The sequence below is a fragment of the Scophthalmus maximus genome, chromosome 16, assembly GCF_022379125.1.
Source record: "Scophthalmus maximus strain ysfricsl-2021 chromosome 16, ASM2237912v1, whole genome shotgun sequence".
In the NCBI taxonomy this organism is placed as follows: Eukaryota; Metazoa; Chordata; class Actinopteri; order Pleuronectiformes; family Scophthalmidae; genus Scophthalmus; species Scophthalmus maximus.
Window position 1 is genome coordinate 10,470,051 of NC_061530.1, and position 27,097 is coordinate 10,497,147.

At 40.6% G+C, this 27,097-nt stretch overlaps 2 protein-coding genes and 1 long non-coding RNA gene across 3 annotated transcripts; 1 reads left to right on the plus strand and 2 right to left on the minus strand.

Annotated features, from left to right (window-relative positions):
* Positions 1–4,478: 4,478 nt before the first annotated feature.
* On the plus strand, positions 4,479–16,019 carry LOC118287373 (vesicular glutamate transporter 1). Its single transcript, XM_035612484.2, has 13 exons — positions 4,479–5,445; positions 10,188–10,440; positions 10,688–10,806; positions 10,907–11,021; positions 11,136–11,223; positions 11,310–11,396; positions 11,836–11,972; positions 12,125–12,274; positions 12,470–12,602; positions 13,082–13,192; positions 13,330–13,457; positions 13,944–14,013; positions 14,201–16,019. The coding sequence occupies exons 1-13, from the start codon at positions 5,384–5,386 to the stop codon at positions 14,485–14,487; spliced, it is 1,740 nt and encodes a 579-aa protein (XP_035468377.1). The 5' UTR covers positions 4,479–5,383; the 3' UTR covers positions 14,488–16,019.
* Positions 8,792–16,407, minus strand: LOC118287379. The gene is made up of 3 exons (XR_004785652.2): positions 16,317–16,407; positions 11,779–11,910; positions 8,792–10,412 (listed from the first exon to the last, which is right to left on the minus strand). It is a non-coding gene; the product is annotated as an uncharacterized LOC118287379 (long non-coding RNA).
* Positions 16,408–18,459: 2,052 nt separating this feature from the next.
* On the minus strand, positions 18,460–23,779 carry LOC118287815. The gene is made up of 9 exons (XM_035613385.2): positions 23,688–23,779; positions 23,015–23,052; positions 22,098–22,136; positions 21,606–21,836; positions 21,237–21,518; positions 20,643–20,921; positions 20,272–20,493; positions 19,946–20,071; positions 18,460–19,857 (listed from the first exon to the last, which is right to left on the minus strand). Exons 2-9 carry the CDS (start codon positions 23,046–23,048, stop codon positions 19,628–19,630), a joined length of 1,443 nt encoding a protein of 480 aa, XP_035469278.2. The 5' UTR covers positions 23,049–23,052; positions 23,688–23,779; the 3' UTR covers positions 18,460–19,627.
* Positions 23,780–27,097: the final 3,318 nt, after the last annotated feature.

The window sequence follows — 27,097 nt, forward strand, 5'->3', positions numbered from 1 at the left end:
AGATTACTTTTTCCCCCTGAAGTCACAACTGTTTTTGTCTTAAAAACAAACAACTAAATATAAACATTGATCTAACAGGCTATAAGCAAACAGCCTGACCTTTCAGTTTTTTGATTTTAATTTCTTGTCAAACTACAAATTTAGGGCCATGTTTCTAAAAGAGCTCAAAGCATGGTGTGAGAGCAAAAGGTGCACACAGAGGAATTATCCATATTTTGTTCGTGAAGATCGCTCTGTCTGGCTACACACGTAATTCGCTTTGTACAAAGTGAATGCTCGTGTAGAAGAGTAATCCCAGGTGTCCCCCTGGAAATGTTGTCGTCTGGGGAGTTCAGTTGTCTTGGATGCAGTCTCACTTCAGTCAGCCAGAGGCAGGGAGGACAGGAGCAACACCCTGCAGAGAGAAACACGACATCCTCGCTTCGACCTCAGGTAAACACAACTGGTGAGATCCAGTTAAATGTTACAACTTTGCTTTCTTAAAAGTGAATGTTTATGAGTATCATAAGGAGGATTTAATAGTTTCAGATCAGAGCAAAAAGGACTTGCCTGATACATATGGAAAATTAGAACAACTGCAATATTTGAAAAAGGATTTAGTGAAATAGCTTCTTCTGGAGGGTTCATTAAATACTTTGTCATTTTTAGATTGTGTGTGTCAAGCTTTTAAGATAGAAAAATGTTGATATGTTAGTAATGAACAAATGGTAATATTGTGAAAATCCAGCTCCTCTTAAATCACTTCCATTTCTTTCCATTGTGACGCAGTAACTCTTTGGTTCACACTCCCAACGTAGCAGGTAAAGTTCATTCATCAAAAATCTGATTGACAGCATTATCATTATTCTTCTACAGTGTTGTATTCAGGGATGTTTGGTAGAGTGAGTGGGAAGGATGAACCGGCATGCAGCTGTTGATTTTTCAGATAATCTATTCAGACAGGCCACTACAAGGAGAAGCAAATACAATTTTGGTGGTTTTCCACTACGGATCCTCTGCTGACAACTAATGGGGATAAACTTACATGGTGAACAAAACCCTGGCTCCATTATCCTGGACGCTGGAAAACAGACCAATCCAGTTTTTAGACCCTGTCACCAGCTGTCAGGACGATCGTGGAGCAGTAGGGCCTCATTGACCCAGGCTACATCTACCTCCCCTCGCCTGGGGCTAAATACATCTCGATTGTACTTTGACAAAAATATTAATTCGACTGACTCAAAAGGCATAATCAAAACATACTGTTTAATAGTGATTTTGATAAACAGAAACTCATTTTAAAGGGTAGGTGCACTCCATCTTAACGGTTAGGGAATTAAAGTCCCCTAACAGAAAAGCTGTGTGAGCAGGAAGACGAGCCTCCACATTAACGAGGATTTCTCTCACAACATAGAAGCTCAAATATATTTCTATCTGATTGGCGAGAGGAATGTGCACCTCCCTCTCAACATTAACTGGGGGAAATTACATATTGAAAAAGGTGGAAGTCGGCTCCATGACATACAGATGTTGTGACAATATTGTTATTGAGAATTCTTTTGGCTCACGATAATCGTGTTGTGAAAATCTGATAATTGATGGCCCTAGTGCAGATACTGATTTTATTTTGTTTTCATTGATAACATATTTGGAAGTAACTTGTTTTTGATTTATAGGCGTACCACTGGATGAGCCACATGGCGTGTCTGGCAGCTCTGTGCCTGCTGCTGGTACTTCCATTGTGCAGCTCTCAGAGCACCCTGCAGTCTGAGCAGGAGATCAACGTCCATCAGGCCCCGGCAGCTCCTCCGCCTCCGACAGACACACAGGACCTTCTGAGAAAAGAAGAAACAACTCACCTTAATTCAAAGCAGACATGTAAGCCTATTCTTACCCATCCTGCACAATACTAATCTTAGAAAGGCAGCTTGTGCCAAAATGTCAAAGATGTTCCACATAGATACTGTAAGAAAAAATTTGTAAAGGCAGGTGGGATTTTTTTTTTCAGGATTTTTGAAACTCATACTCTGCTGGTCTTTGCCATATGTTTGTGCCTCCACAGACGCACATGGAGACAAAGATAATGCCAAAGTAGGTCTGTTCATCGCTGCCGCGATGGGAACGTTCACTCTGATGGCTGCAGTGTACTGCATCTACAACAAGTTCTACACCAAACAGCAGTACCTGCACACCCAGCTCGACGATGACCCAGGTAGATCACATCAAGTTCCATTAAATCGTTTCTGAGTAAGAGCCTCTTTCAGGCTGTCGCACTTGTTGGTACCAAACCTTTATCAATATTACTGTGCCCATATTTAAAGCAGCAATGGAGGCTTGTTTTTTTTTTGATAATGTAAAAAATACAATGTAAAAAATACACAACGAATCAACAAAAATTAAGAAAATGGCAACGACAGAAACTTATCTCACCTAGAGACAAAATGAAGCCACAGATTGAAATATAAACTCTATTAACAACATCCAGAGAAAACTGGGATCATTGACATTCAATCTTTTTTCATCTATTGGGAATCATTTGCTATAAAGCACCACAGGTCGGCTAGCATCGTACAATGTGATTTCTCAATGCTGAAGCACTTCCTTTAATGATACAATAGTTAATGTGAATATAGAGTGGATATTAGCCATCGATACAGAAACATGTCTGGTGGGGGTTTTTTTTACTCTGTCCTCTGAGCTAATATCTAAAAAGAAAATATCCCCCTCTGAATTCAAGAAAAATCAACAAGTGTCAAGTTTCTCATGTCTCTGTCTGCAGATTTTACCACAGACCCCATGGACCCTCCCCCTGTGTTTTTCCACGCCTCTGTTAACTCCAGCGCAGCAGATGTGCGCAGAGCAGGTTACGGTTCGCTCTCGGACACTCCATCCATCATCTCGGTCCCACCCAGCCTGTCCCCTCCTCCCTCTGCCTCTGCCATGCCCTTTCCTCCCCTCTTCCTCTCCTCTCACTCTCTGAGAACAATATCCGCCAAGGATCTGGAGAAGAGCTGCATCTGATATTGAATGCTGACTTAGCAGTTTGACACTTTTGAACGATGTTAAGACGTAGTCTCTATTTCAATGTGCATGCTGTTTATAATTATCTGTATACACCTCAGACAAAATTTAGATTTTTGTGAACAAATGTTGCCGGAATTATTTTCCTATTAAAACAAAGCACCAGTTTCAAAACTGAAGTACAGGTTTCAATGAGATTTTGCCCTGTAGGAATGTACAAGATAAACTTTAAGCATGAACAACACATTTGCCCGATGCAACTAACAAATCTGACACCAACTGTTGTTGACGCCCTGAGCCCTCTCACTTCCCATAACCAACCATATTTTACTACATATCTGCTGCAAACATTTGCTTGTGCATCACACCTATATGTATAAACTGTAGCTATTTGTGTTGGTATGTTTTTACAATCACAATAAAGTAGGTCTTCTCTGCATTTTATCTGATACCATCTATCCTTTCAGTCGACTTCCAGCATGGAACCAGAGAATAAACTTTAAGATGTAACTGATTATTTAGGCGACGGACACATTAAAAAGGCAAATCTTCATAATAAAAAATCTCAGACAAAAGAAGAATAATTTTTTTTACTTGGTAAAAAATAATTTCATCAAGCAGGAGTCTGACAGTCTTTGATCTGTGTCTTTTTGGATAGAGGCTCATGCAGTTGTGGTTTTATAAACCTTTCCGACAAAGTTCATATTCTGATTAAGAATTTAACAAAAACACACCAACATACTGTAAACTATATATATACATATATGCAGGTATTTCTGGTTTTCCTTCACTCTCGCTGGTTTGGATGTGCCACACTGACATTGAGTTTACACAAAGAAGAAATGCTGAGCTAATTTGTCTGCAAACACAGCAAACATTTTGACTATAGCAGCAGAAGCACAGTTACTGATGAATAATGTCTCTCTCTCTCTCTCTCTCTCTCTCTCTCTCTCTCTCTCTCTCTCTCTCTCTCTCTCTCTCTCTCTCTCTCTCTCTCTCTCTCTCTGTGTGTGTGTGTGTGTGTGTGTGTGTGTGTGTGTGTGTGTGTGTGTGTGTGTGTGTGTGTGTGTGTGTGTGTGTGTGTGTGTGTGTGTGTGTGTGTGTGTGTGTGTGTGTGTGTGTCAGGACCAGGACCAGGAGGTTTGCCACCACGCACAGTGCCAGGACCCTGAAACTGAAGCGGCTAAATAGATTGATCAAAATGTTGTCCTCGAGAAAATCAACCACTAAAGGATTGCGTAAAATACTCAATTAAGTAAAGCAAATAAAGAAAGTGGAGCAATGTCTCAAGACACACCAGTTGGTACATTACTGGTGCACCCTCACCTGGTTTCTAACTTGTCATATACAGTCGCAGGTCGGAGAAGGCCCGATCACTTACATGCTTAAAGGTCTGTTTACTACACAACACACACAAACGAAATCTGGAGATTTACTAGTAATTTGTATCTGCGTCAAACGCCACGTGTCCCAAATGACTGTTATAAAGTCAAGTCGTTCAGAAGTTATCCATTGCATATTCATACAATGACAGTTGCCCGGCGATGCGTCATCGCAGCTCCTCCACTGCGCACACCTGAAACGCTGCAAGGAGAACCATTTCTAGAATAATCATATTTTTGGCTACAAATAATCAGGTCATTTCTTTCTTCTTTTCTTTTTTTAACTCGTAGACTTCCACGGCCATTTGGAGACAATTCACCTTTATGTAATAAAACAGTCGCCAGCTGTCCGCGCCCCGACCCAGAGGCATGGCCGGCGGCCCGGCAGCACCGCGCCCCTCCCGCGCAACCAAGAGCTGGCAACTTCGATCGGACAGTGTTTACTCCAACTCTCCATTCGAGGCTCGTGCGGTTCCAAGAACAGCCGCTGCTGGAGGAGTCGGGGCTTTGAGCGCCGGGCTGCAGGGGAGGAAGTGACCTGCCGCCTTCCACTCACCACACACACTTGGAGAGATTAGCGCGCAGGCAGCGGTAATCTGGTTTCAGCACCACGGCCAGAGACGCCGCCCGGACATGAGTCCTGTCCAAAGTTGTCTCCGGCTCCACCTGGACCTCAGCGGACACCGACGAGTGTCCAGAAGTTGATTGTGAACACTGACAATGTTTGTCCACTCGGTTTTTCCCAAAGGAGGTTGAAGCCAGTTTACACCTCGGAGAAATCAGCGTTGCTGGCCGCGGGTTTGGCTGCACAGGAGCCTGCGGGGTTGAGGAGTCCAGTGATCGAGGCAAAATCAAGTTTCTTTTTCTTTTTTTCTTTTTCTTTTTTTTCTTCTCAATTGTGTGCGTGAGAACCACGAGGCGCAGGGAGCAGAGGAGGAGGCTGTGCGCTCGGGCGGGAGCGCGCAAAGACTGCACCTTGGTCGGAACCTGGAGTCGTGAGGATGGAGATCCGGCCGGACAGGTTTAAGGCCGTGGCAGCCAAGACTCTCGGGAAAATTTATGGGTATGTAACATTTCTTTGGGACCAATTACAAACCAGCAAATGTTTTTTTTTGTCTTTACCTTTAGTTGCTGAAACATGATTTAAGCTTAATGTGTCTTTAAAGCTCAAGATGTCCAGGGACCTGGATTAGTGTGGAGTTGTATGACCTGGCACAACATCTGTTTCTCCCTTGGCTGCTGAATGCATCACATAAGAAAACTGTCATACATACCTTATCACTTTATATCATTGAATATCAGATTCAAAATCATGAACACTTTCTCAAGGTGAAAGCTAAAAAAAAAATCATCGACCAAAGTCTGTTTCTCGAGCAGTGATGCAGTAAGGGAATTATCCCCCTTTGGCATCGGAGGAACGAATAAACAGAATTAAGTTTCAAAACTGCTCGATCAGTGTAAGATGAAGCCCTGGGATCAATAACCAGATTTAGCCTCGCCAGGCGATTCTGCTGTGCTGTGCCATTGTCATATTACTGAAGCAGTGTCACACTTCTATGTGGAGAGTTGGTCTGGGGCTTCGTGATCGGACATGCCAAGCGACGTGTTTCAGTTTCTATCACACGCAACGTGTGTTTGTTCAGTGTGGCCTGTGAGGCTTCTCTCTGCGGCCTGTTGTTCTCTCACACATGCCTTCATGGCACAGTAGCTTAGGGTCAGTTTAATAAACCCCCCACCTTGGTAAGTGCTCCAGCTTTTTGGTGTGGGTTACTCATCAGCATGACAAGCAAACTGGTGGTGACAGACTGGGGATGTGGACTAAGGTCAGGGAACATGGAAGGGAATGTTACATTTTCTCAGTGCGCATTAAGCCACCTGCGCAAAGAGACTCCTCTGTCCACAGATATGCTGCTATGTTGGCAACTGGCAGCAAGAAACCGAACTTGCGTGGCACACCTCCTCACGATGAACCAAAGTGTGTGCAGTAGTCAGGGGGTCTGGCCCGTGATGGGTATCTGAAAGCAAGGGAGGTATTGATGGACTCCCCTTCCTCTCTCTCCCTCGGGATTTGATGGAGCGTCTAAACACTTAAATCCTCTCCAGAAATAGCCTCTCCTCGTCCAAGCTGTCGGCCCACGTAAATCCCTGCAGGCCGTACACCTTGGACACCTCCTCCCTCCCTCTCTCTCACATCCTAAGTAGCCCGTCATCGTGCCACCCCCCCCTTTTCAGAGCACCTCACAGCCAAGATTAGGCCATGGCAGCGAGCCCGCAGCTGCCTGTAGGCCTTCATTTCCGTGGGGCGCACGAGCTCTCAGGTGCTCCCAGGACTCCTCGCTGCCGTGCGCAACACGCACCGGCCCGTTCCCTCGTCCTGTTCCCTGCACGCAACGTCAGCTGAGGGGCGAGCACGGAGAAAAGCAGGCACACGGACAGACTGCTGCACATGATGGAACTGTCTCTGTTCTAATACACACCATTCAGAATAGTCTATTCTATTCATAATATAATAATAATGAACAGAAACATGATTTTACTGATGTACAAACACTAACTGACCTCCTCTTGTTACTCCTCCATTAATAGTATGCGTTTCTCCTCTTTATCCCGCTGACCTAGCGCTTTCCAACCTTCTGCGGTAGTTATTTCATTCCCTCTTATGCAATCAATGATGCCAGGCTGCTGAGATGCCCTGACATTCGTTCTTGACGTTTGAATTAAGAGATTAACCTGGACTTTAAGAGATTAATATGCGTTCACCTATCTTACATGTGATCAAGATTCAAAACGAGGCATTTTTGACTCACACAGCCTCACAGAGGCGCCCAGGCACCCTTCCCTCATGGTGTGACGAGCACAAGAGGGGAGAAGGTCGGGGCTTGTGAGGATTACAACGGATTTTCCTTAACCCAGGGTCAGTCAAGAAAAGGCAGTGCAGCATGTACAATGTGTAGTAAAACAAACAAAAAAAAAGAGAAGTGGAAAAACAAGCACTTATTGTATGGCAGAAAGAGAAGACGTCCACAGGGACGTCCTCTGGACACTGGGAAATAAATTGGTGTTGCAGAGGAAGGAAATGTTGTGAATTGTGTGTGAGAGACTGTGCGTGAGTCAGGGGAGTTGGCGGCAAAAGGAAGGGTTAAAGATAAAGGAGGAGACAGGAGGAATGAAGAAAGACGCCCGCCCAGACCAAAATAGTCCAAGAGAGCCAGAGATATTAATAATTCAGGATGGAGAATCATTAATACTTGATCAGTGTTTAAGACTGTTAGATCCAGTGCTTACAGTATCTAATAAAGCATCTATGTTTTATTATTGTGTTGCTGTTATTTCCCATGTCTGCTCATGGTTGGAGTTTTAGCTGACCGTTCTGAACAGGTTTATTGGCAGGGACACAAAGTCCATCCGTAGAAGTTTTTCTGTCACTCGATATGTTAGTGTCCATGTCATTCTATGTATCTGGAGGAAGGACGATTTAGAAGAGCTTCAGAAATGGTTAAAAAAGATTTTTCTGCCACCTGGGGCTCTTATTTCGATTGTCCTGGTGGCTTGGCAGAGCTGTAATATTATGCCTCGAGATTTTAGAGTTTAGAAAGAAGCCTCCGCACAACTAACAAAAAAAACCCATGCCCCCTCTCTCCTCACGTCTCAGTACAAGGTAATGCAGTTCTGATATGTCAAAAGAAAATCCATTTAAGCAATGTCAAGAACAAAATGGACTCGATGAGATAAGATATGTATGAAAATAATGAATAGATCCTGATACTGAGGACTTAAATAACTAATAGAAAAAAGAACTATACAATGGCTAAGACCCATTCCGTTCATTAGTAGCTGCTCAACCAGCACATTTACATACATACAAACATACTTGTCTTTAATTATGTGGTTTTTTTACGTGTATTATTGTTAATGCTGGATCTGATTGGTCAACGCACATCAATGACATGAAAACAATATCCACAAATGGCTCCAGTTGGATTTTAAGTATATAACTCAATGGATTAAACCGTGATTGGGGATTTTTGTTTATTATTTTCTCTGGGTAAATTTTATTCATACAATGATCCACTGTAGAGATAACATCAGTGGATTCTGTGTGTGTGTGTGTGTGTAGCGATTTTCAGCCCAAGCATGCTGAGTGTTCAGTGTAGCCAGTGTGGCAGAATGTAGTGTGTGAACTGTAATTAATGTGCTGCCCTTGTGGCTCAGTCCGCAAAGAGTCATAACACAATCAAATGTGGCTCTATGGCTCCTGATCTCAATCCAATTTCATCTTTGTTTGTCCCGGACAACCAACTGTCAAATAAAGTAGTCTATAAAATACACCCACCCCCCATTCCCAAAAGCTTTATTCATGTTCTGGGTATTGTATCTTGGAAGGAAAAAAAATGGCAGAGCTGAGTAGACTGATATGTTTTGCTTGAGCACAACCAGCTCTCATGTGCCGAATGCATCTCCCCGCACTGGTTATAAATTATATTAACCAGACAAAAGCAGTGGGAATAGCAATAGGGCTCCATCACGTGGACCTGCAGTTCTCAAGTCTGTTCCTAGCGCATGTCATGTTTAATAGATTATCCACTGCGTTTTGATACATATTTGATGGCTGTAAGACGTCGAGCTTGCAGAGGTCATGGTTTCTCCGGGTTTCTCTGCAAGACATTTGAGCACACGCTACAGACGGGAGCAGAAAAGGAGTAGTTAACCTTGTCTGGAGGGGGAAGAGGAGGATGAATGCACCCGGATGAGACAAGTTTCTGTCAATGCTGTTGTCTTTTACTCACACTGTATTCCTCACTGTCAGCCAGTTTGACCAAATGTTATATATAAATATATAAAAAGAAGCAGTGTTTAAACACCTCAAGAAGACGGGATATGTCAAAGTTAGTAGGGCGACAGTCTCAGTTTCTAGTTATAATGTTGGAGTTACCAGTCAAATTGACAGTTTGAAAGATTATCTAAAAATCCAGATCCTCAGTCATCGTTCAGAAACACCCGTCTGGGAGATGACTGAATGACTGATTGCCCTTGAAGAAAATCGACAATATAGAAAAATCTAGGAATGGTAAATGGACTGCAGTGATATGGCGCTTTTCGAGTCTTATCGATCACACAAAGTGTTTACATTACAAGTCACATTCACTCATTCGTACAGCGCTTCTATACATAGCAGATCACAAATCATTCATACACTGCTGGCACAGCCATCAGGAACAATTTAGGGTTAAGTGTCACTTTGGCATGCCGACTGGAAGGAGCTGGGGATCAAACTGTTGACCTCTTGGTTGGTGGACGACCCTCTCCACTCCCTAAGCCACAGCCGCACTGGTAAACCAAACGTAAAGGTCTCTCCTGTAATGGGATCAATGATTGTTTTTGCTTCTGTTTGAGTCCTGTCATTTGGCACAGTTTTAAAGAGCAGTTTTGTTAAATTGAATTGACAACTAGTGAGTGCTGAAGTGGCAAATTTTATATCAAGGAGTCTTTTGGTGTGATTTGTCAAAGGCTGTCTCTGCAAAGAGGGTTTTCAAACTGATGCCTCAGAACACCACACCACACCATCATAAGCTGACAGAGGAGGAATACAAAGATTGAAACTATATGAAAATGTAACTTTTGAATCAACTTCTTGATAACCAAATTCACTTGCGCAGCTTTTTGATCAAGGCCTTTTTGTATTCATATTTATGACAAAAGCCCAAAGTGCCCAAGAGTCTAAACAACATACGAACAAGGACTGTAGTTAACATGCATACAAAATTTTTGATCCCTACACCTTTTTTTCCAAACTCTTCTCCGCAGCGCTCTCGAGAAGAAGCAAGAAAATGGCGAGACCATCGAGCTGTCGGCGGAGGGCCGGCCCGAGCTGGTGGAGGAAAAGGAAATGCCGGTGGTCGACTGCACGTGCTTCGGCCTGCCCAGGCGCTACATCATCGCCATCCTCTCTGGCATTGGCTTCTGCATCTCCTTTGGAATCCGATGTAACTTGGGCGTGGCCATCGTCAGCATGGTCAACAGCCACAAAATCTTGAGAGACAACAAGGAGGTCATAGTGGTGAGTAGCGATCGCCTGGGGCTGAATTATTTTTTTTTAAATTCTACAGGATGTAGGGATATTTTAGACAAATATGCTTCCAACACTGTTTCGGAGCGGGATCCTTGAAGACATTTTGCTCCAAGTTCGCAGTGTTAAAACTTTATTATGTTACAAATCTTTATATTCAATTCACAATATTCTCTATTGGTTGCACTTTATGTGCATTTTGTTTTATATGTACTTGTCTTCCTGGCTGTCCAAACAGCAACCTCAATTTGACTGGGATCCGGAAACGGTGGGAATGATCCACGGCTCATTCTTCTGGGGATACATAGTGACTCAAATTCCAGGAGGGTTCATTTGTCAAAAGTTTGCTGCAAACAGGTCGGTTATTTCACTACTTATTGAATGCAAAGGGATCATTACACATTCTTCTGTACACACTGAATGTCTCCTCCTATCTCTATTTTTCCCCCTCTTCCAGAGTGTTTGGCTTCGCCATAGTGGCCACATCTTGCCTGAACATGCTTATCCCCGCAGCCGCCCGGATGCACTTTGGCTGCGTTATCCTTGTCAGGGTGTTTCAAGGACTTGTGGAGGTGCTTCAGTTCTGTCTATAGCTTTACTTGTGAACACAATAAATGAGCAAGGTGAACAAATTTACATTTTATTCAGAAGATTCACCATAGTGTAATTTCTTCCCTATTCTACAGGGGGTTTCATATCCTGCCTGTCATGGTATTTGGGCAAAATGGGCCCCTCCTCTGGAAAGAAGTCGTCTTGCGACAACAGCCTTCTGTGGTGAGTCTCTTAACTCTCTTTGATTGATTGATGTTTGATGTTTAACTGCTTATTTATTTTACCCACAATATTTCTATGTTTCCCAGGCTCTTATGCTGGTGCTGTGATTGCCATGCCGTTAGCCGGGATCCTCGTCCAGTACTCGGGATGGTCATCGGTCTTCTACGTTTACGGTAACTGACCCTCGACCCTGATGCTGCCAATAAACGACATCCAGCTTTTTCGATGATCTCGCTTTTCAAACTGAAATTAGTTTTTGTTTTGGGTAGTTAGTATCTTTAGTAGCAAGTTTAAAAAGAATGGGCCAGAATCAGAATCATCAAGTACTGCAATACATTGTGCCAGTTGCCATTGTGAACATGACAACAGTCCTACAGTAATCAGTTGTTGTTTGTGACAACTATAAATATAATAGCCTATATAATGTATCAGCATACATGGTTATTGTGTGTAAAACCTAGACCCATCCCATCACCGGTTATGCATGAATTTAACATTTAATGGTCTGTTCAGATGCTTCGTCTTTGCGATCTTTCTTCCAGGTCTGACACTTACGTGATTGTTTTTCCCTCCCCTGCCCTTTGCCTGCTTGTCTTCTTTCCACTGCTCCAGGAACTTTTGGGGTCATGTGGTATTGCTTCTGGACCCTGGTGTCTTATGAAAGTCCCGCAGCCCATCCCACCATCACTGAGGAGGAGAGGACATATATTGAGGAAAGCATTGGCCAGACGGCCCAACATGCAGTGACGGTCAGTACACCAAGTAGATTTCCTCTGATAGTGCTGATGTGATGTCATTGCCTTCCCAAGGCTATAGATCTTTTTAAATTAAATCATTGATAAAGTATCGCTATAATAACAACAACAACAACAACAACATCACACTTATTCATGTGTTGCAGAAATTCAACACCCCGTGGAGGGCTTTCTTCACATCCATGCCAGTGTACGCCATCATTGTGGCAAATTTTTGCAGAAGCTGGACTTTCTACTTGCTTCTCATCAGCCAGCCCGCATACTTCGAGGAGGTGTTTGGGTTCGAGATTAGCAAGGTAACTGAAAACCAGATGCGGGCAGTGTGCTGAGGGTGTTGTAGTGTACCCGGAACAAAAGTTTGTATATACATATAACATTTCATGATACTGCACAGTCACTGCTTTCAATGCTCACTGCAGCAAAAATCACTAAAGGTCAATAATCGGTTGCATTGAAAGTTTTTTCTCTCTCTCTCTCTCTCTCTCATCAAGGTGGGCATAGTTTCTGCTCTGCCCCATCTGGTCATGACCATCATTGTGCCCATTGGTGGCCAGCTTGCCGACTATTTACGCTCAAACCACATCATGACCACCACTAACGTCAGGAAACTAATGAACTGTGGAGGTAAGACAGGACCAAAATGAAGGGAAGTCAAAATACATATGGATGTAGCTGACCTGCTGTTTTACTTTACAAAGGCCAAACCTGTCATCAAACTCGAAATTGCCGAGCAAGTCTGACATGAAATAGCATTTTGCTGTCTGGATGTGTAATTTTAACTTAAGTATTTCCTCCTCCTCTGTGCAGAGAAAACATTTACTGTATAAGACGAATGATGACTCACTGTAAAGCAACAGTTATGTGCCTTTCGGGTATTTTTGAACTCCAACAGGGAAGTGAAATGTAGAAGAATACGTGCACATATCCCTTTGTTGGTCAGTGTCAGTACCGATGCTATTTTCGGAGACTGCTCAGCGAACAGCAGATTGTGAACAGAGAGAAAGACACAAATAAAATTGATTCAAGTTGACTTAAAAAAAGCATCTTGCTTTGAGGCCTGGTTCTTTGTTGATTTCTGTGATATCTTCACTTGCCTCCATCAGGGTTCGGGATGGAGGCAACTCTGCTGCTGGTGGTGGGCTTCTCTCACACAAAAGTCTTTGCCATTACCTTCCTGGTCCTGGCTGTGGGTTTCTCTGGCTTTGCCATTTCAGGTGAAAGCATAACTAATGTCTATTCATTCTTTAAGCCCTCGTACAAACCCACTAGCTATAAATATTTATATATTTTGGTGGGTCTAGTGCTATTTTTTTAATCTAACATTCTGATAATATTTATCCTTCCTTATAAGGTTTCAACGTCAACCACCTGGACATCGCGCCACGCTATGCCAGTATCCTCATGGGTATCTCCAACGGTGTGGGCACTTTGTCTGGTATGGTTTGCCCACTTATAGTTGGTGCCATGACAAAACACAAGGTGAGAACTGATACCACTAAGTCATGCAAATATGTATTTGTGTGGACAGTCTGAATCAACTGTAATCAAGTTGTAGAAAGTATCATAGTTTGTATGATATCGTAGACACAATACACTGTAAAACACTTCATCTCAACACTTGGTGTTGGTGGTGGAAAATAGTTCATCCAAGCTATCTAGATACAAAACCACATATTACTTCCTCTTTTAGGTTTTTTTTTACTTTAGCATTGCTTACGAGGAGAAATCTATCACTTAAGAGGAACAATTTCATTTTGCACCCAGGAAAGTTCAACAGACCCAAAGTATCCAGTGTTTAAATACATTTATAAAACTCTGCACATGTTCAAACTCTTTGACTGGGCTGATTCAATGCATGAATATATGCATAAATTTAGAACCACTTTATTTCAAAGTCATAATAGAAAAGAAAACACATGTATAATCATTTGTCCGCTTTTTCTTCTTCTCGCTCTCCTTTGATAGACACGGGAGGAGTGGCAGGGTGTGTTTCTTATTGCCTCAATTGTACATTACGGAGGTGTTATATTCTATGGTGGGTATATTTTCCACTCATTCTTCTTCAGAGCATTAGGATGTTTCATTATGCAACAACCTGTGTGTTGTTCTTACTGCAATCAAACCTAAAAATCAGTTAAATGCATTTTGTAAATCTGTTGTCAGCTCTGTTACAATTTTGAATAACGTGACCAACAATCTTATTTTGTCTGTCTCTGCTGCAGGACTTTTTGCATCCGGAGAGAAGCAAGCTTGGGCCGAGCCAGAGGAGCTGAGCGACGAGAAATGTGGCATCCTGGATGAGGATGAGCTCGCAAACGAGACAGAGGAGCTATATCGCACAAGTGGCGGGGCAGGCTACGGAGCCATGAACCAGGGGGCAGATCCCAATGGAGGCGGCGGCATGGGAGGAGGAGGAGGAGGCTGGGTGTCAGACTGGGACAAAACTGAGGAGTATGTACAACCAGCCGGAACCAATAATTACCTTTATGGAGGAGAGGGGGACCGATAATTAACGTAAAACCAGCAGGTCCCCTGCACAAAGCCTTTAGTGAGGCAGAAACAGTACATCAACTGTGTGAAGTTTCACCTGATGGCATGGAGAACATTATAGGTGTGGATTTGAAATGGAAGGCGGGAAGGGACAATTTTCAGCAAGTCTGAAGTTTATTAATATAACTGAACTGAATTTAAAGAGACTGCACAGTGGACGTGACGACATTAGTAGATATAAAATGTATGTTTGTGTGTGATTGCAATTGTGTACCCTGTGTGACAGACAATCTAAGTAAGATTGTTTTAGGACCTGTCAGCCTCCCGACAACATCTGTTGGAGAAGGGCTGTGTTGTAGGCCTGGTGTGGCTCTAATTGATGTTTATTCATTGTAATAATTATGTCAAATTTATATATTAATTGACAGGATTCCATTTATATTTGAGTCATTCCAGATTACAAATCTTTATGCGCACATTGGTAACAAGCGCATTACTCTTGTTGGGTGAAATTCAAGGTTGCAGACTTTCTGCAGCTCTTACTAGTGTCTGTAATGTACCTCCACTGAATTTCAAGTTTTGTCTTTGATGTGCACACTTTTAAGAAAAAGCATTTGACTTGTGCCTATACAACAAGATATTTTGCTGTGTAGTATTGGTTTACCTATCCACTGAGAATGGAATTGAACACCTGCTAATATTTCTGTTTTTCTGTTAAGTCTAAATAGCCCATTCTGACTATTTATAGATGCAGGTTTTTGATGTCCTTGTTAAAAACTGTGATGTACTAGGCCTCTAACCTGTCTGCCTGCTCACAAACTGGGGAATAAAATGTCTCATATAGGACTACGGGGAATGACATTATCCAGGGTAATAACGATCCTATATTAAGTTACTTTCTTAGTTTGGAGCCACTTTTATTTCTTTTCAGTTGTCATCAAGACAGTTTTGTAAATGTTTTACATGTAGTATATTCTGCATTAACGTTCTATTATGTTACTCTTGTGTGCAGGTAATTCATGCTCTAAGTGCTAACATATTCTCTTTCAGGTAAGGCACTGGGGTCATGGTATTAATGACCGACAAGCTCAACACATGCCAGTCTCGAGTTGCACCTACTGCTTGCAAGTCTCAGTCAGTCTTCTTAGAAAGGTGAAATTTCCGCTTTGCTTTATTCTATGTTGCAGCAAGCTGAGGACATGTTAAATGATCAGTAAACATAAGCCAATTTAACATAAATGGCTGATATTGTCCAACAACATTTCACTGTACACAAGCAATTTCTTATTTTTTTTCTTAGCAGATGTTGTTGTGTATTTAGGTAGCTCCACAGTTAAGGTTGAATCACCCCCGTGTTAGATCATGGGATGGTACCACTTTTGCTGTTAATGTTTCATTGATTGGAGTTCACTGGTTGAAGATTAAATGTTAGGGTTTTTTATTTTTCATTTACCTATTGTTTAATGTTTTGTTCTGGATTGTAAAATAAAACTGTAAATCTAAAAATCATGTACATGTGCAACATTGTGTAATAAAACCTAGAGGTGATAATTCCTGTACACTAACCATAAATATTATTTATGATTTATGCTAATGTATTAATCCCATTTTTATGTTTCATTATTACAGAGATAACAGAGTGTTACATTTTTCAAACAGTTTTTTTCCCTAATTTATCATGATTCAAGCACCAACAATGTTGGGCTTCAATCCTTTGTATGTAGTGGTTTCATGTTACCCCTAATGTGGCACTCCTCTTCAGACAATGTCGATCCCTGAGCAAAAGTATAAGAGCATGAAAATGAAGAAGAAAAATGGATTTTGATGGCACCAGAACAAGGGGCTCACCACTTTTCCGCAGCCAGTAAGATGCACAGAGGCCCTGGGATTCACCGTCACCGGCCTGCTCTTGTGTCTGAAATCAATGGGATTATCCTGCATCCATCTGTCAGCGAGAGAAGGAGGGAGAAAGATATTCATCACTGACATCTAATAATACTGCAGTAAAAGGTTCCTTGCAATTTGTTTTTGCCAGCATCATGTTACAAGATGATCACACACAAAGGGCAAGTAAAGGGACAGAAGAGAACAGGACGAATTAGTGGAAAGGAGACCAGTAGAGGGATTAGAGCAAACTGTGGATTCGATGGCCCAACATAAGCTTTCTATAACAAATCCAATATGTGGCTGTCTGTATCAACTATTGCTGTAATGAGGTTCCTTATATGGCCACAGACGCATAAAAACACTTCATAAATAACACTGAAAAAAATAGATATACTTTTCATCATAAATTTTTTATAGGTGTATTATACACTTTGCAACCTTGCATTTGTACCAATATATGCTGCCACCTTATAGCCTAAAACCTAACAAACCTGTTTCTTCTGTTTTCTCACTGTTCAGGAAATACACAATTGTGTTACTGGTCCATGGTCCACTAAAACCAAATGCCTTTATTGTATATTTCAGGCCAATACAATGAACTACTCTCTTATTCTGCTCTGTTAGGATTAGATTGCCAAGAATTTGATACCATTTCAAATAATATCAAAAATTGGTAGGAATATTAGACTACGTCAGTTGTCTTAATATCTATCAGTTGAAATAATGGCATGTATTATTGCCTACTGATTTTCTAGTCCCATGTTGTTATTTGTACGAAAATCAGTATCATACTTTATCAAGTTTTCAATGGCTTTAGAAGGCTAACCGGCACTTTCTTGAAAACCTTTCTCTGGTTAAAGTGAAATGTTTTATTCCGAAGAATACATCTCACCAATTTTGTTGATTAGTTTCCCAGTGTGGCAGAGAAAGCATTCCTCCTATTTCCCAATGTACTGGCCTGTCAAGCAATTGTAAAGGTTGCTGATTGGCTCATTAAAGAGGGAAAAGTTTGTTGTTTTGGGGTCGCCGTCTTTATATCTCCTTGCCCAGTAATATTACTGTGCTTAAGATGAGGTTTAAAAACATGGTTACTTCAGGGTGGATGAAGGTCGTGTTCCTGAAAAGGTTGTTAAACATGCCCACTGTCGTGCTCTGCTCCCCGTGTGAACCTCCTGCTTAGACTTTCTCTTTTATTTTGAAAGTACTCAATTGTGATTTCACTTCCCGTCTTTGCGGTTTCCCTCCAGTCTTGTTTGTCAATTAGTCCTAAGTGTAGTTGTTATGTTCAGTGGTGTGCATCAGGTTTTTGTTCACACTGTTTGTGCCTTGTTGGACTGCTCTCACTGGACCTTTTGGACAAATCTTCTCCAGGTTTTGGATTTTCTGCCTGATCCCTGTTGGATTGATTGTATGTTTATTTTGACTGCTCTTCCGGTGTCCGACTGTTTCCTGTCACAACCCTCCGTAAGTCTGGTCCCTTTATTGTTTAGCTCATCAGTGAATTATTATCTCGGCCTATGCTTTCTTTTGGTTCCTGCCCTCATGTCTCTTTGCACCGGGTCACTGCAGCTGCAAATAACCTATTAGAATTGAATCCTTCAGTACCAAGCTCACTCTGAACCACAGGACACTCCCTCGCTCATTCAAAGATTACTCGTCCTCAAAGAGGAAACTACACGTACAAATGTTATTTCCATAATATATATATATTTTGTCCATTGCAGGTATAAACGGTATACAATAGGTATATACATATAGTGGCCAGTGATTGTATACTGTACAACTGTCACTGAACTGCCATGCCTTTTTCTAATAGAAAATGGCCTTTTATTAAGTTAATGTGTTTTTAAAGAGTTCAGAACTACAACATTATGCCACATTATATGTATTAATGGCTAAGAGCGAATTGCCTTAAAATTTGAAAATGACAAGAGTCAAATTATATAGGTTTATCTTGAACCCAACAATATTGTTCAATGTTTTCTGTATAGGTCTGCCTGGTATTGTACCTAAAGACTTCCTCTGTCTCTGATTGCTGACTTGACTTTATTCTATTCCCAAAAAACATTTGTCCACCTATTCACCTTTTAAAAAAAACAACAACTTTAATTGGCATTTGTTGAATTTTATTGATTTTGCAGATTGTTGTTTAAAAACTACAAACTACATTCACATTTAAATGCAAAATAGAATATTGCCGTATACAAATGTTCAATTTGCGGAAATGACACAAGATACTTGTAAAGCAAATAGTTTTTGACATATATTAAAGATCATGAGGTTATCCATCTCTCTACAAATGAAACTATATGACAAGGGAAAATAAGCAAAATGCATTTAGCTGGAGAATAATTTTCTCACCTTTTCCCATCACTGAACACTGACATTAAATATACTGACTATTTAGTTTCAGTGAGCTGAATCATGGGAGCAAGGTTCAGTATGCAATATGAGAATAAATGTTACGAAAATGAGCTGCCAAGATCTAAGCTGAACAATTACTCAAACAGATCAATACCACTTGATTGTCTTACACCTTAACCTAATGCAAGGTTTTACTGACTTTGCACATTCAATACATTTTGTTTTCGAATGTTGGTGTCACAAAATGTTTCATTTTCTCTTCTGGTTACGTGTGACGACATTATAAAGAATATTCTGTTTAAAATGAAATTATTATCATTATTATATTATTATTATATTATTATTATAATCATTATTAAAAAATGGCAGCAATTGTCCGTTGCTGCACCATACAACATACAGAATATTCTTTATTGGGTTGTTGCTATTTCTGCTCTTGCATTAACTGACGTTTGGTAAGTAGGTTGGTAATTTCAGAACGTCTATTCAGGTTTCTGACCTAAAGAAGTGTGCTTTCCCTTACAGGCTAATATAGATTTGCCACTAGATATATATTTTCAATCATCCAGAGTCAAGTTACCTAACTTTCCCACACGGACCTAACTGCATATTTCAATTTTGTCTAATCATAGAATTTGATCCTCAGGACTGAGTCCAAGATATCACCTAACTTTGATGGTTTGAAATGTTTTTCTTAAGCATAAAGGCTACTGAGACCCTCTTACTCTCATTTACATGGCTCACACTTTTGCTTCTCGTCCTTCCCCTGACCTTCTGTCACTATCTCATATTATTTGTCTTTGTCCTCTCCCCCATATTGCTTCGTATCATCTCTCTCCTCCACCTGTGCCCTAAATTCCCAAAGTGTGGTATACCCCCTCTTTCATTCCTGCTCCCCCTTCAGTGGTTCATATCATTCCTCCTCCTGCTGCCCCCTCCATTCCCAGGGTGTAGTATGTCCCGTCCTTCATTTCCTCTTTCTTCAGCTGTTGATAATCACCCTCCTTCTTCTCTCTGCCTGATGTTACTGGGAAAAGGGTGTCGTACTCTGCTTCTCCACGGGCACCATGCGCCTTCTGCAGCGTCTCATATTTGTTCTCATCTCGTGACCTCAACGCCACTTCCTCGTAAACTGGGCCTAAAAGAAAAAGGAGTGATATGGGTTCCAGTGTGTCTATAAGCAGTGGCCTGCACACAAAGGTGGAAAACAAGAAGTTGTCCCTCACCTGTGGTATTACTCTTCTTCTTATGATATTTATACCAAACTGCTAAACCTGTCACCAGCACGATGGTGAGAATGACCAGGAGTATGATGATGAAAATGGTTAATTCGTCAGAACCGCTGAGCTGATCTGAAAATGAGATGGATCATAAAAATATCATCGTTCATATTGGTTGGAGTTTCAATTAGCAGCATTTGTCAGTTTAAAAAGGCAAGATGACACTGACGGCGCCATCAGGGTTATCAGCTCTCACAGGCTGCGTAGTTCACACCTTGACAAGTTAACCATGTGTGTAACGAATATGTCAAGGAACGGAAGCAGCAACTCACAAGCATAAGAGTTGCTAAGAAAAGATCTCCCGTTGGTCCACACAGCTCTACATGCGTAAGAGCCACTTGCTTTTGGTGTGAAGTAGTTTGAGTTGAAACCCATAGATGCCCATAGCTGATCATCATTCCTGTGGTACCAATGATAGGAGGAATCTCTGCCACAAAGTGGACAAGAACACGACAAGCCATAGATTTCAGAGATAATCGCCCTGATAGGATGCACTGAAAAAGGACAAATGAGGAAAAAGACTTTAAAAGATGTCCACAGGAGAAAATATACTTGAATAAAGTATAGAGGGACACATTGATTCTCTACAACAGCAGCCATTGCTGTCAAAGGTAACCAAAGGTTGTTGGCTGGGTTTACGTACCTTGGACAAACACTTCTTGAGTGTCGGAGACTTCATGATAGGGGGGCCCGGCGGCCTGGGCCTTGTGTGTGTAGGTGACATCACATTTATATTGCCCCTCTGTTAATTCGGTCACGTTGGTGATTGTGTGGGTAGAGCTGACGGCACCAATAATCACTGCATTGTCTTTGTAGAAAACGGTGTTGCTGATTTGATCCGTGCCCCAGACGAGGCATCTCAGAGTCAGAGGCTCCCCAACTACAGGAGGCAGGGGATACATTTCCAGCGATACTTCCTTATCTGAAACAAGATGATGCATCAAGATGATCATTAAAAGTGGTTTTAAAACTTTAAATGTAATGACCCCCAAACTATGCTGAATTTTCATCAGTGAATTTGGTGATGCTCATAAATTAAATATTAATTTATCAAGTTAGTTATTAAATTAACATTAATGATGGTGTTTAAAAACTATTATTAAGAAAGTTATAAAATGATGTATAAATTACTATGATATCAAAACACAAAAAAAATACAAATTGAAAGCTTTAAATCATACTTGAAACTCTGTAAACATTACACTATAACAGAGGATTAAATGAATCAAAAACCTACCCGAGGCTCTGATTATGATTTGGTTACTTCTCATTTTCTTAGTACTATCGTAACACCAGAAAATCGTCTCGGGGGCATTTATTCTCGTGGTTTGAAAGACCACACTCGTAGTGATCTTCAAGTGGAACTTAATCTTCTTCATCTGATTTAATGCTCTCCTGTAGACGCCGCATTTCCATCCCTGCAGACCATCCTCATTGTCGAGCTGCAGCATGACTGAATGTCCGGTCTTCATCACTGGGTGGCCAGTCTTGATGGTGAGTGAGGCAATGGGAGCATATTCTGAATGGTAAAGTAAATTATAGTATTATATGTATGGTGCATCTTCTTTTACAATTCTCGGAGTCTGAACTTATGTGTTACATCTACCTTGGACGTTGATGAACAAATTGTCGCTCCTTTGCCCGTTGTTCTCACAATGGTAAAAGCCTGAGTGCTTGGGTGAAGCAACTGCAATCTTCCATGTTTCACTAGTCGGCGATTGTTTAACAACTGTGTTGTTTAAGTACCATTGCACTCTGCTACTGCTTGCAATGTTGTCACAGCTCAAATAAAATAAGTCCCCAGGGAAAAACTCTTCGAGTTTGGGCCACATAGAAACTAAGGAGTCAGAGAGACAAAGGGAAATATGACAAAGTCCTACAGCAAAATATTTCTGTTCTTCTACAAGGACATATAAACGACTGTTGTTTGTGGCTATTGTCCTCTGTCTATTTACATTTCACATCTCTGAGAAATATAGATGTGTGAAATATCAAGGAAGAGAGGGCATATATATATGTATATAGATATATATATAGAGAGAGAGATATATAGATAGATAGAGAGATGATAGCATTTCTAATCTTGAACACTAATTACCTGTTAGCTTTTCCTGACATCTTGCCAGGAGCATGAACTCTGAAACAAAATTAAATGAATGTTAAAATAAATATACTCTTTTATCACTTTACCCCTCAAATCGCATCAACATCTCTCAATTAGAGTAGGGCATGTAAATAATTTAGTGAAATAATTGAATAATAATTAAATAATAATTTAATTTCGCTTTGTTTATATTTTAGTTAATGGCAATGTCAATGTTACCTGTTAATGTTCTACATGAAATGTTTAATGTATATCCAATGTCTTAACAATATGTTTTAACTAAATGGAATTCATTTATTGATGACTTAAAATTGAAAGAAATATGAATCATACATTTCTGAAAAAATGTGTGGATTTATTTTGTTCACAGGGTTGTGGTATAATTTCATATCTGCCTGTTCGTATATCTGTGCGTCTGTTTGGTATTCACGCATATGAATTTAAAAAAGTGTGATTGTAAAAGTGCTCAACAGTGAGGGTTACATGCTTTGCTAAAGAGCAGCTTAGTGGTTTTAATACATTTTATAAAATGCAAATCATGACAGAAAATAAAAGTAAATGTGACTAACCCAGATGTTGTATCAATATTGAAAATGGCACCTCATTGAACAGTATATTAAATGTATTTCCTCTATCTCAGCTGCACTGTACACAAACAACTATCTTTCCCACTAAAGTGTGAAATATGTTATTATATTAAATTAATTCAAAATACCTCAGCATTAAAACCACAATCAAATCTAAGTTAATTCTAACAACTGAATTTCAGCACTGAATAACTGCAATAATACGGCAATAATACGAACAAAATTAAAACCTTGCATTCCCAAACCTGTAACATCACTGTAACACCAGTTCTGCGCTATGTTTCAAATAGATATAGAGATAGATATAGATGTATAGATTATTACCTGCCAGGAGCAGCAGATGTTTTCCTCCAATCATTACCCTGTCAGAATAAAACGTACAAGAGGACCAACACTATGACTATGGCTGTGAGAAGTGACCAGACCCTTCTATGACTATGGCTGTGAGAAGTGACCAGACCCTTCTATGACTATGGCTGTGAGAAGTGACCAGACCCTTCTATGACTATGGCTGTGAGAAGTGACCAGACACTTACAGGATGTTAAATCTTTTTGAGGAAGCTTTCTTTTTTTTTTTTTTACATTCTAAGTATTTATGGACACTGACCATTTCACATCGAGATAGAACAAGATAAGAGCAAAAAGGGAACCTCGCCCAAGGAAATAATAAGGGGAACTTGGTCAACACTTACTTAAGCCAAAAAACAAAAGCTCATCATCAAAAAGGTCTACATGACAGAGTGACAGTGAATTCAAAGAAAAAGATGGAGAAATGAGCAGACGATAGTTCAAAAAGCTTTTGCAATATGAAATGTTTCACAACCTCCTGCAAACCTGTCATAGAACAGTTTATGAATTGCATCTTACAATTACAAATGACAAACTCCAGCATGTCAGGAAAATAGTGAAAAACAGGATTCTTAATGTGACAGAGACACACGAGGTTAAAACACAAACGGGGACTAAAGACTACTAAAGGGAAAATCAATGTACTCACTCAAGCAATGCTGGTGGTGAAGCTCTCACACCCAGAGCGACAGGGGTTGAGTGAGGTCACATTGGGAAGTAGGAGAAAACATTGTATCGACCAGCCCCTGCCCTCAGCAACATTAAACTTCCTGCTTCCTCACTTAATGCCTTGATACTTGACAATCATAATCATTTTTTAAGATACTCAGTGGTAAAGCTGAACCTCGAACCTCACAGGAATCAAAACTAACTGTGTCCAGATGCTAAATATGACCAAAATAATGGCAAATGCCATATGTGCAGCTTCTATCAGTTCTAACCTGCATTGTTGATTTGATCCATGTGATTAATGAAAACTGAATGCAAATACCTCGTCATGTGACATTAATAATAGGTGAGGACCAAATAATTGAACCATTACTCCTCAGAAGCAATGGCTTATGGGATTCTAACGTGATAGTAAAGAGTTAGGTACTGTGCATCCAAACTTTTTAGCTTAGGGTGCACAGTTTTTTTTTGTCTTGCCTACATTTTTATTACATGACATTATTTAGTTATTTCTTGGTTCTAATATTGGAGTTGTTTTTAACAAGTAATTCAAACTGACATTCTTCTCATCAACTGACATTCTTCTCATCATCTCTCATCATTTCTGAGTAAAAGGCTTCAGAGAAATAACAGAGGAACGGGTATGGTCAGATGAAATGCTCACTTCCTTAAAATGATGGAAAGCAATCGCCTGACGGGCGGCATGAGTCATGATAAGATAAAGACTGAAAAACAAGGAACTGCAATACAGTGTTTTTTGCAATGTTGTGTGACGGTAGAACTTTTTTGGTCAATGAAATCGTATGGAGTCCTCATCTGCACCTTAATGTCTCATACAAGCTGGGTGACTTAAACATCCCGAAGCATCGAAGCACCGATGTGTTCTTCTGTCAGGAGACCGTGCACAGGTGTTTTGTCTGGAAGCTGATGTGCAGAAGAGACACAAAGAAGCTGCTATGTTGTAACACATGCCATAGCAAATGTGTTGTTACTGTTTCTATGTCTTACTTCTCAGAATTCAACTTGTCGACAGTTTCAATTTGCGCATCATGTGATAACACCAATATACCCCAAAAAATTAACCCCCATTTTTTTCTCATTTTGGCTCTTTTTCTTTTGTTTTGTTATACACATTAAATGCACTTTACATTTCCACGATTCTCTATTTTAGAAGAGGAAGATAAAACCGGAACAACAGTATTAATGGCGGAACACGAACATTGGGCTATTCAATTCAATTCAATTCAATTCAATTCAATTCAATTCAATTCAATTCAATTTTATTCGTATAGCGCCATATCACAACATACATTGTCTCAAGGCACTTTACATAGTGAGTTCAATATTACAATATTAAAAGGAAAACCCAACAAATCCCACAATGAGTAAAGCACTTGGCGACGGTGGAGAGAAAAAACTCCCTTTTAACAGGAAGAAATCTCTGACAGAACCGGACTCACTTGTGGGCGGTCATCTGTCTCGAACGGTTGGGGTGAGGAGAGGAATGGGGAAGAGAGGAGAAGTGGGCAGAAAGAGGGTGGGAGGAGAGTAGGAGAGAAGACAGAGAGAGAGGACAGTTGTACAACCACCACTTTAATCTCTACCAGACTGATACTTATAATTAAAAAATACAATGATGTTGGTGTTATTATTAGTGATGATATTAATATTAATATTAATAATAACAATAATAATGAGGGGTTTGGGTCCTGCAGCTCTGGGGTCAGAGAAACTATATTCAAAAAATGTAATTGTAAAGAGCTAAAGTAAATCCAGAGTTATGAGAGCAGCATATACAGTATTAAAAACACTTTGAGTTCTGTGTTTCAGTTACTTGACATGGCCACCAGAGTCCAGCACTGCATCAGTTTTCCTCACAAGAATAATGCATGAATGAGGCCTTGCAGCAGGTTTGAGCCTGTTTTTCACTGTCATATCAAAATCATATGATATAGAAAACATGTCATTGTTAGTCTGAATGGAACAGCCACAAATCTCAGAATGAGTGTTTTGTTCAACACATTTTTTTTTTCTAATAAATGTGTTTTTTTCTGAGGTCCTCGCACTACATCACTTTAGCCAATGACTTAGAGCAACACTTTGTTCGAGCTTCGATTTCATGAATCAATATTTCTCCTCTCATTCAGCCCTCTGCTCCTGTCTCTTCTTCTGCTCTACCGTTTCTTTTCACTCTGACTCTGCTTCACCCACAGCAAAGTATAACTGCACTCACAAAAACAACAACAAGAAAACAAACAGATAAATAAATAAAAAACTAGCAGGCAGAGTCTTACTACTGAATGCTCCATCTGCCCGTGACCCACTTTTTGTCATTGCCTGTGGCATGAGAGGGGTTAACACTGAAAGCAGGAGAGGAAAGCTAGTTTCTCAGAATGAGGACATTGGGCAACAATGGCACGGAGCTGTGCACCATTAGAGCTCCCACTACAGCTCTCATCAGCCGTTACAGTGCAGGTGTAAAGTTGTCCTTAAGAGGCTGGATACGGCAGGATCCATCTACATCTCCTCTTAGCACAGCGTAGAATCGTGTGCTTTAATGTACTTCATCCGAGCTCGCCTTCCTCTGTCTTCCACCTTTCTCTCGATGGGCTCTAAAAGCCATCATAAAGCAGCCGTAAGGACAGTATCTCACTGAGACACTCAGCACACAGCTGCAAACGGAATATTGTACATATTTTTATAAACTGGTCACGTATATCAACCTTAGAGCACTGAGTGTATGATTTCTCATTTATAATTTCTGATTTGTATCTGCATATTTTGGTTTAGTTTGAATGTTTTTAACAGCTTACAGTTAAGCTATACACGGGTGTCGAGACCAGTTTGAGAGCAACATGTGCCATGTGTAGATCCCAAACACACCTGCAACCAGAAAGAGATGCAAAAACACTGCATTTCAGCCTCAGTCAAAACTCAATACATAGACATGACACGTTTTTCGATTCCTTCATTTTTCGATTCATAGTTTCATTTTCAATATACTTTCCAAGAATAACTCTGATGTTCATGGTAGATCATCATCCATATATCTGCATAGAAATCATGGGGTAAAAAATAAGTTGCCTGAGAATCCTCATATTTTATATGAAGTTTTCATTAGGATCAAACAAATGCAAAGAGTGCAAAGAGGAACTGTTAATGGCCAATTCATCTTACTTTGAGTTGTGCCAAAGTGTAAACAAAAGCCGGGCTCAGGTTGAATCCATGGCAACATTATATTTTCTGTTTACTGTTGAGTTTTTCCAAATGCAATTTTCAATGCGATGAGAGTATCATAAAAAATGATTTTCAGTTCCACTGCACTGCGATAGAGGCTGAGGTCCCAGCAGCCAATATCTCAAACATCAACTAATAAAAGCCAAGCAAACT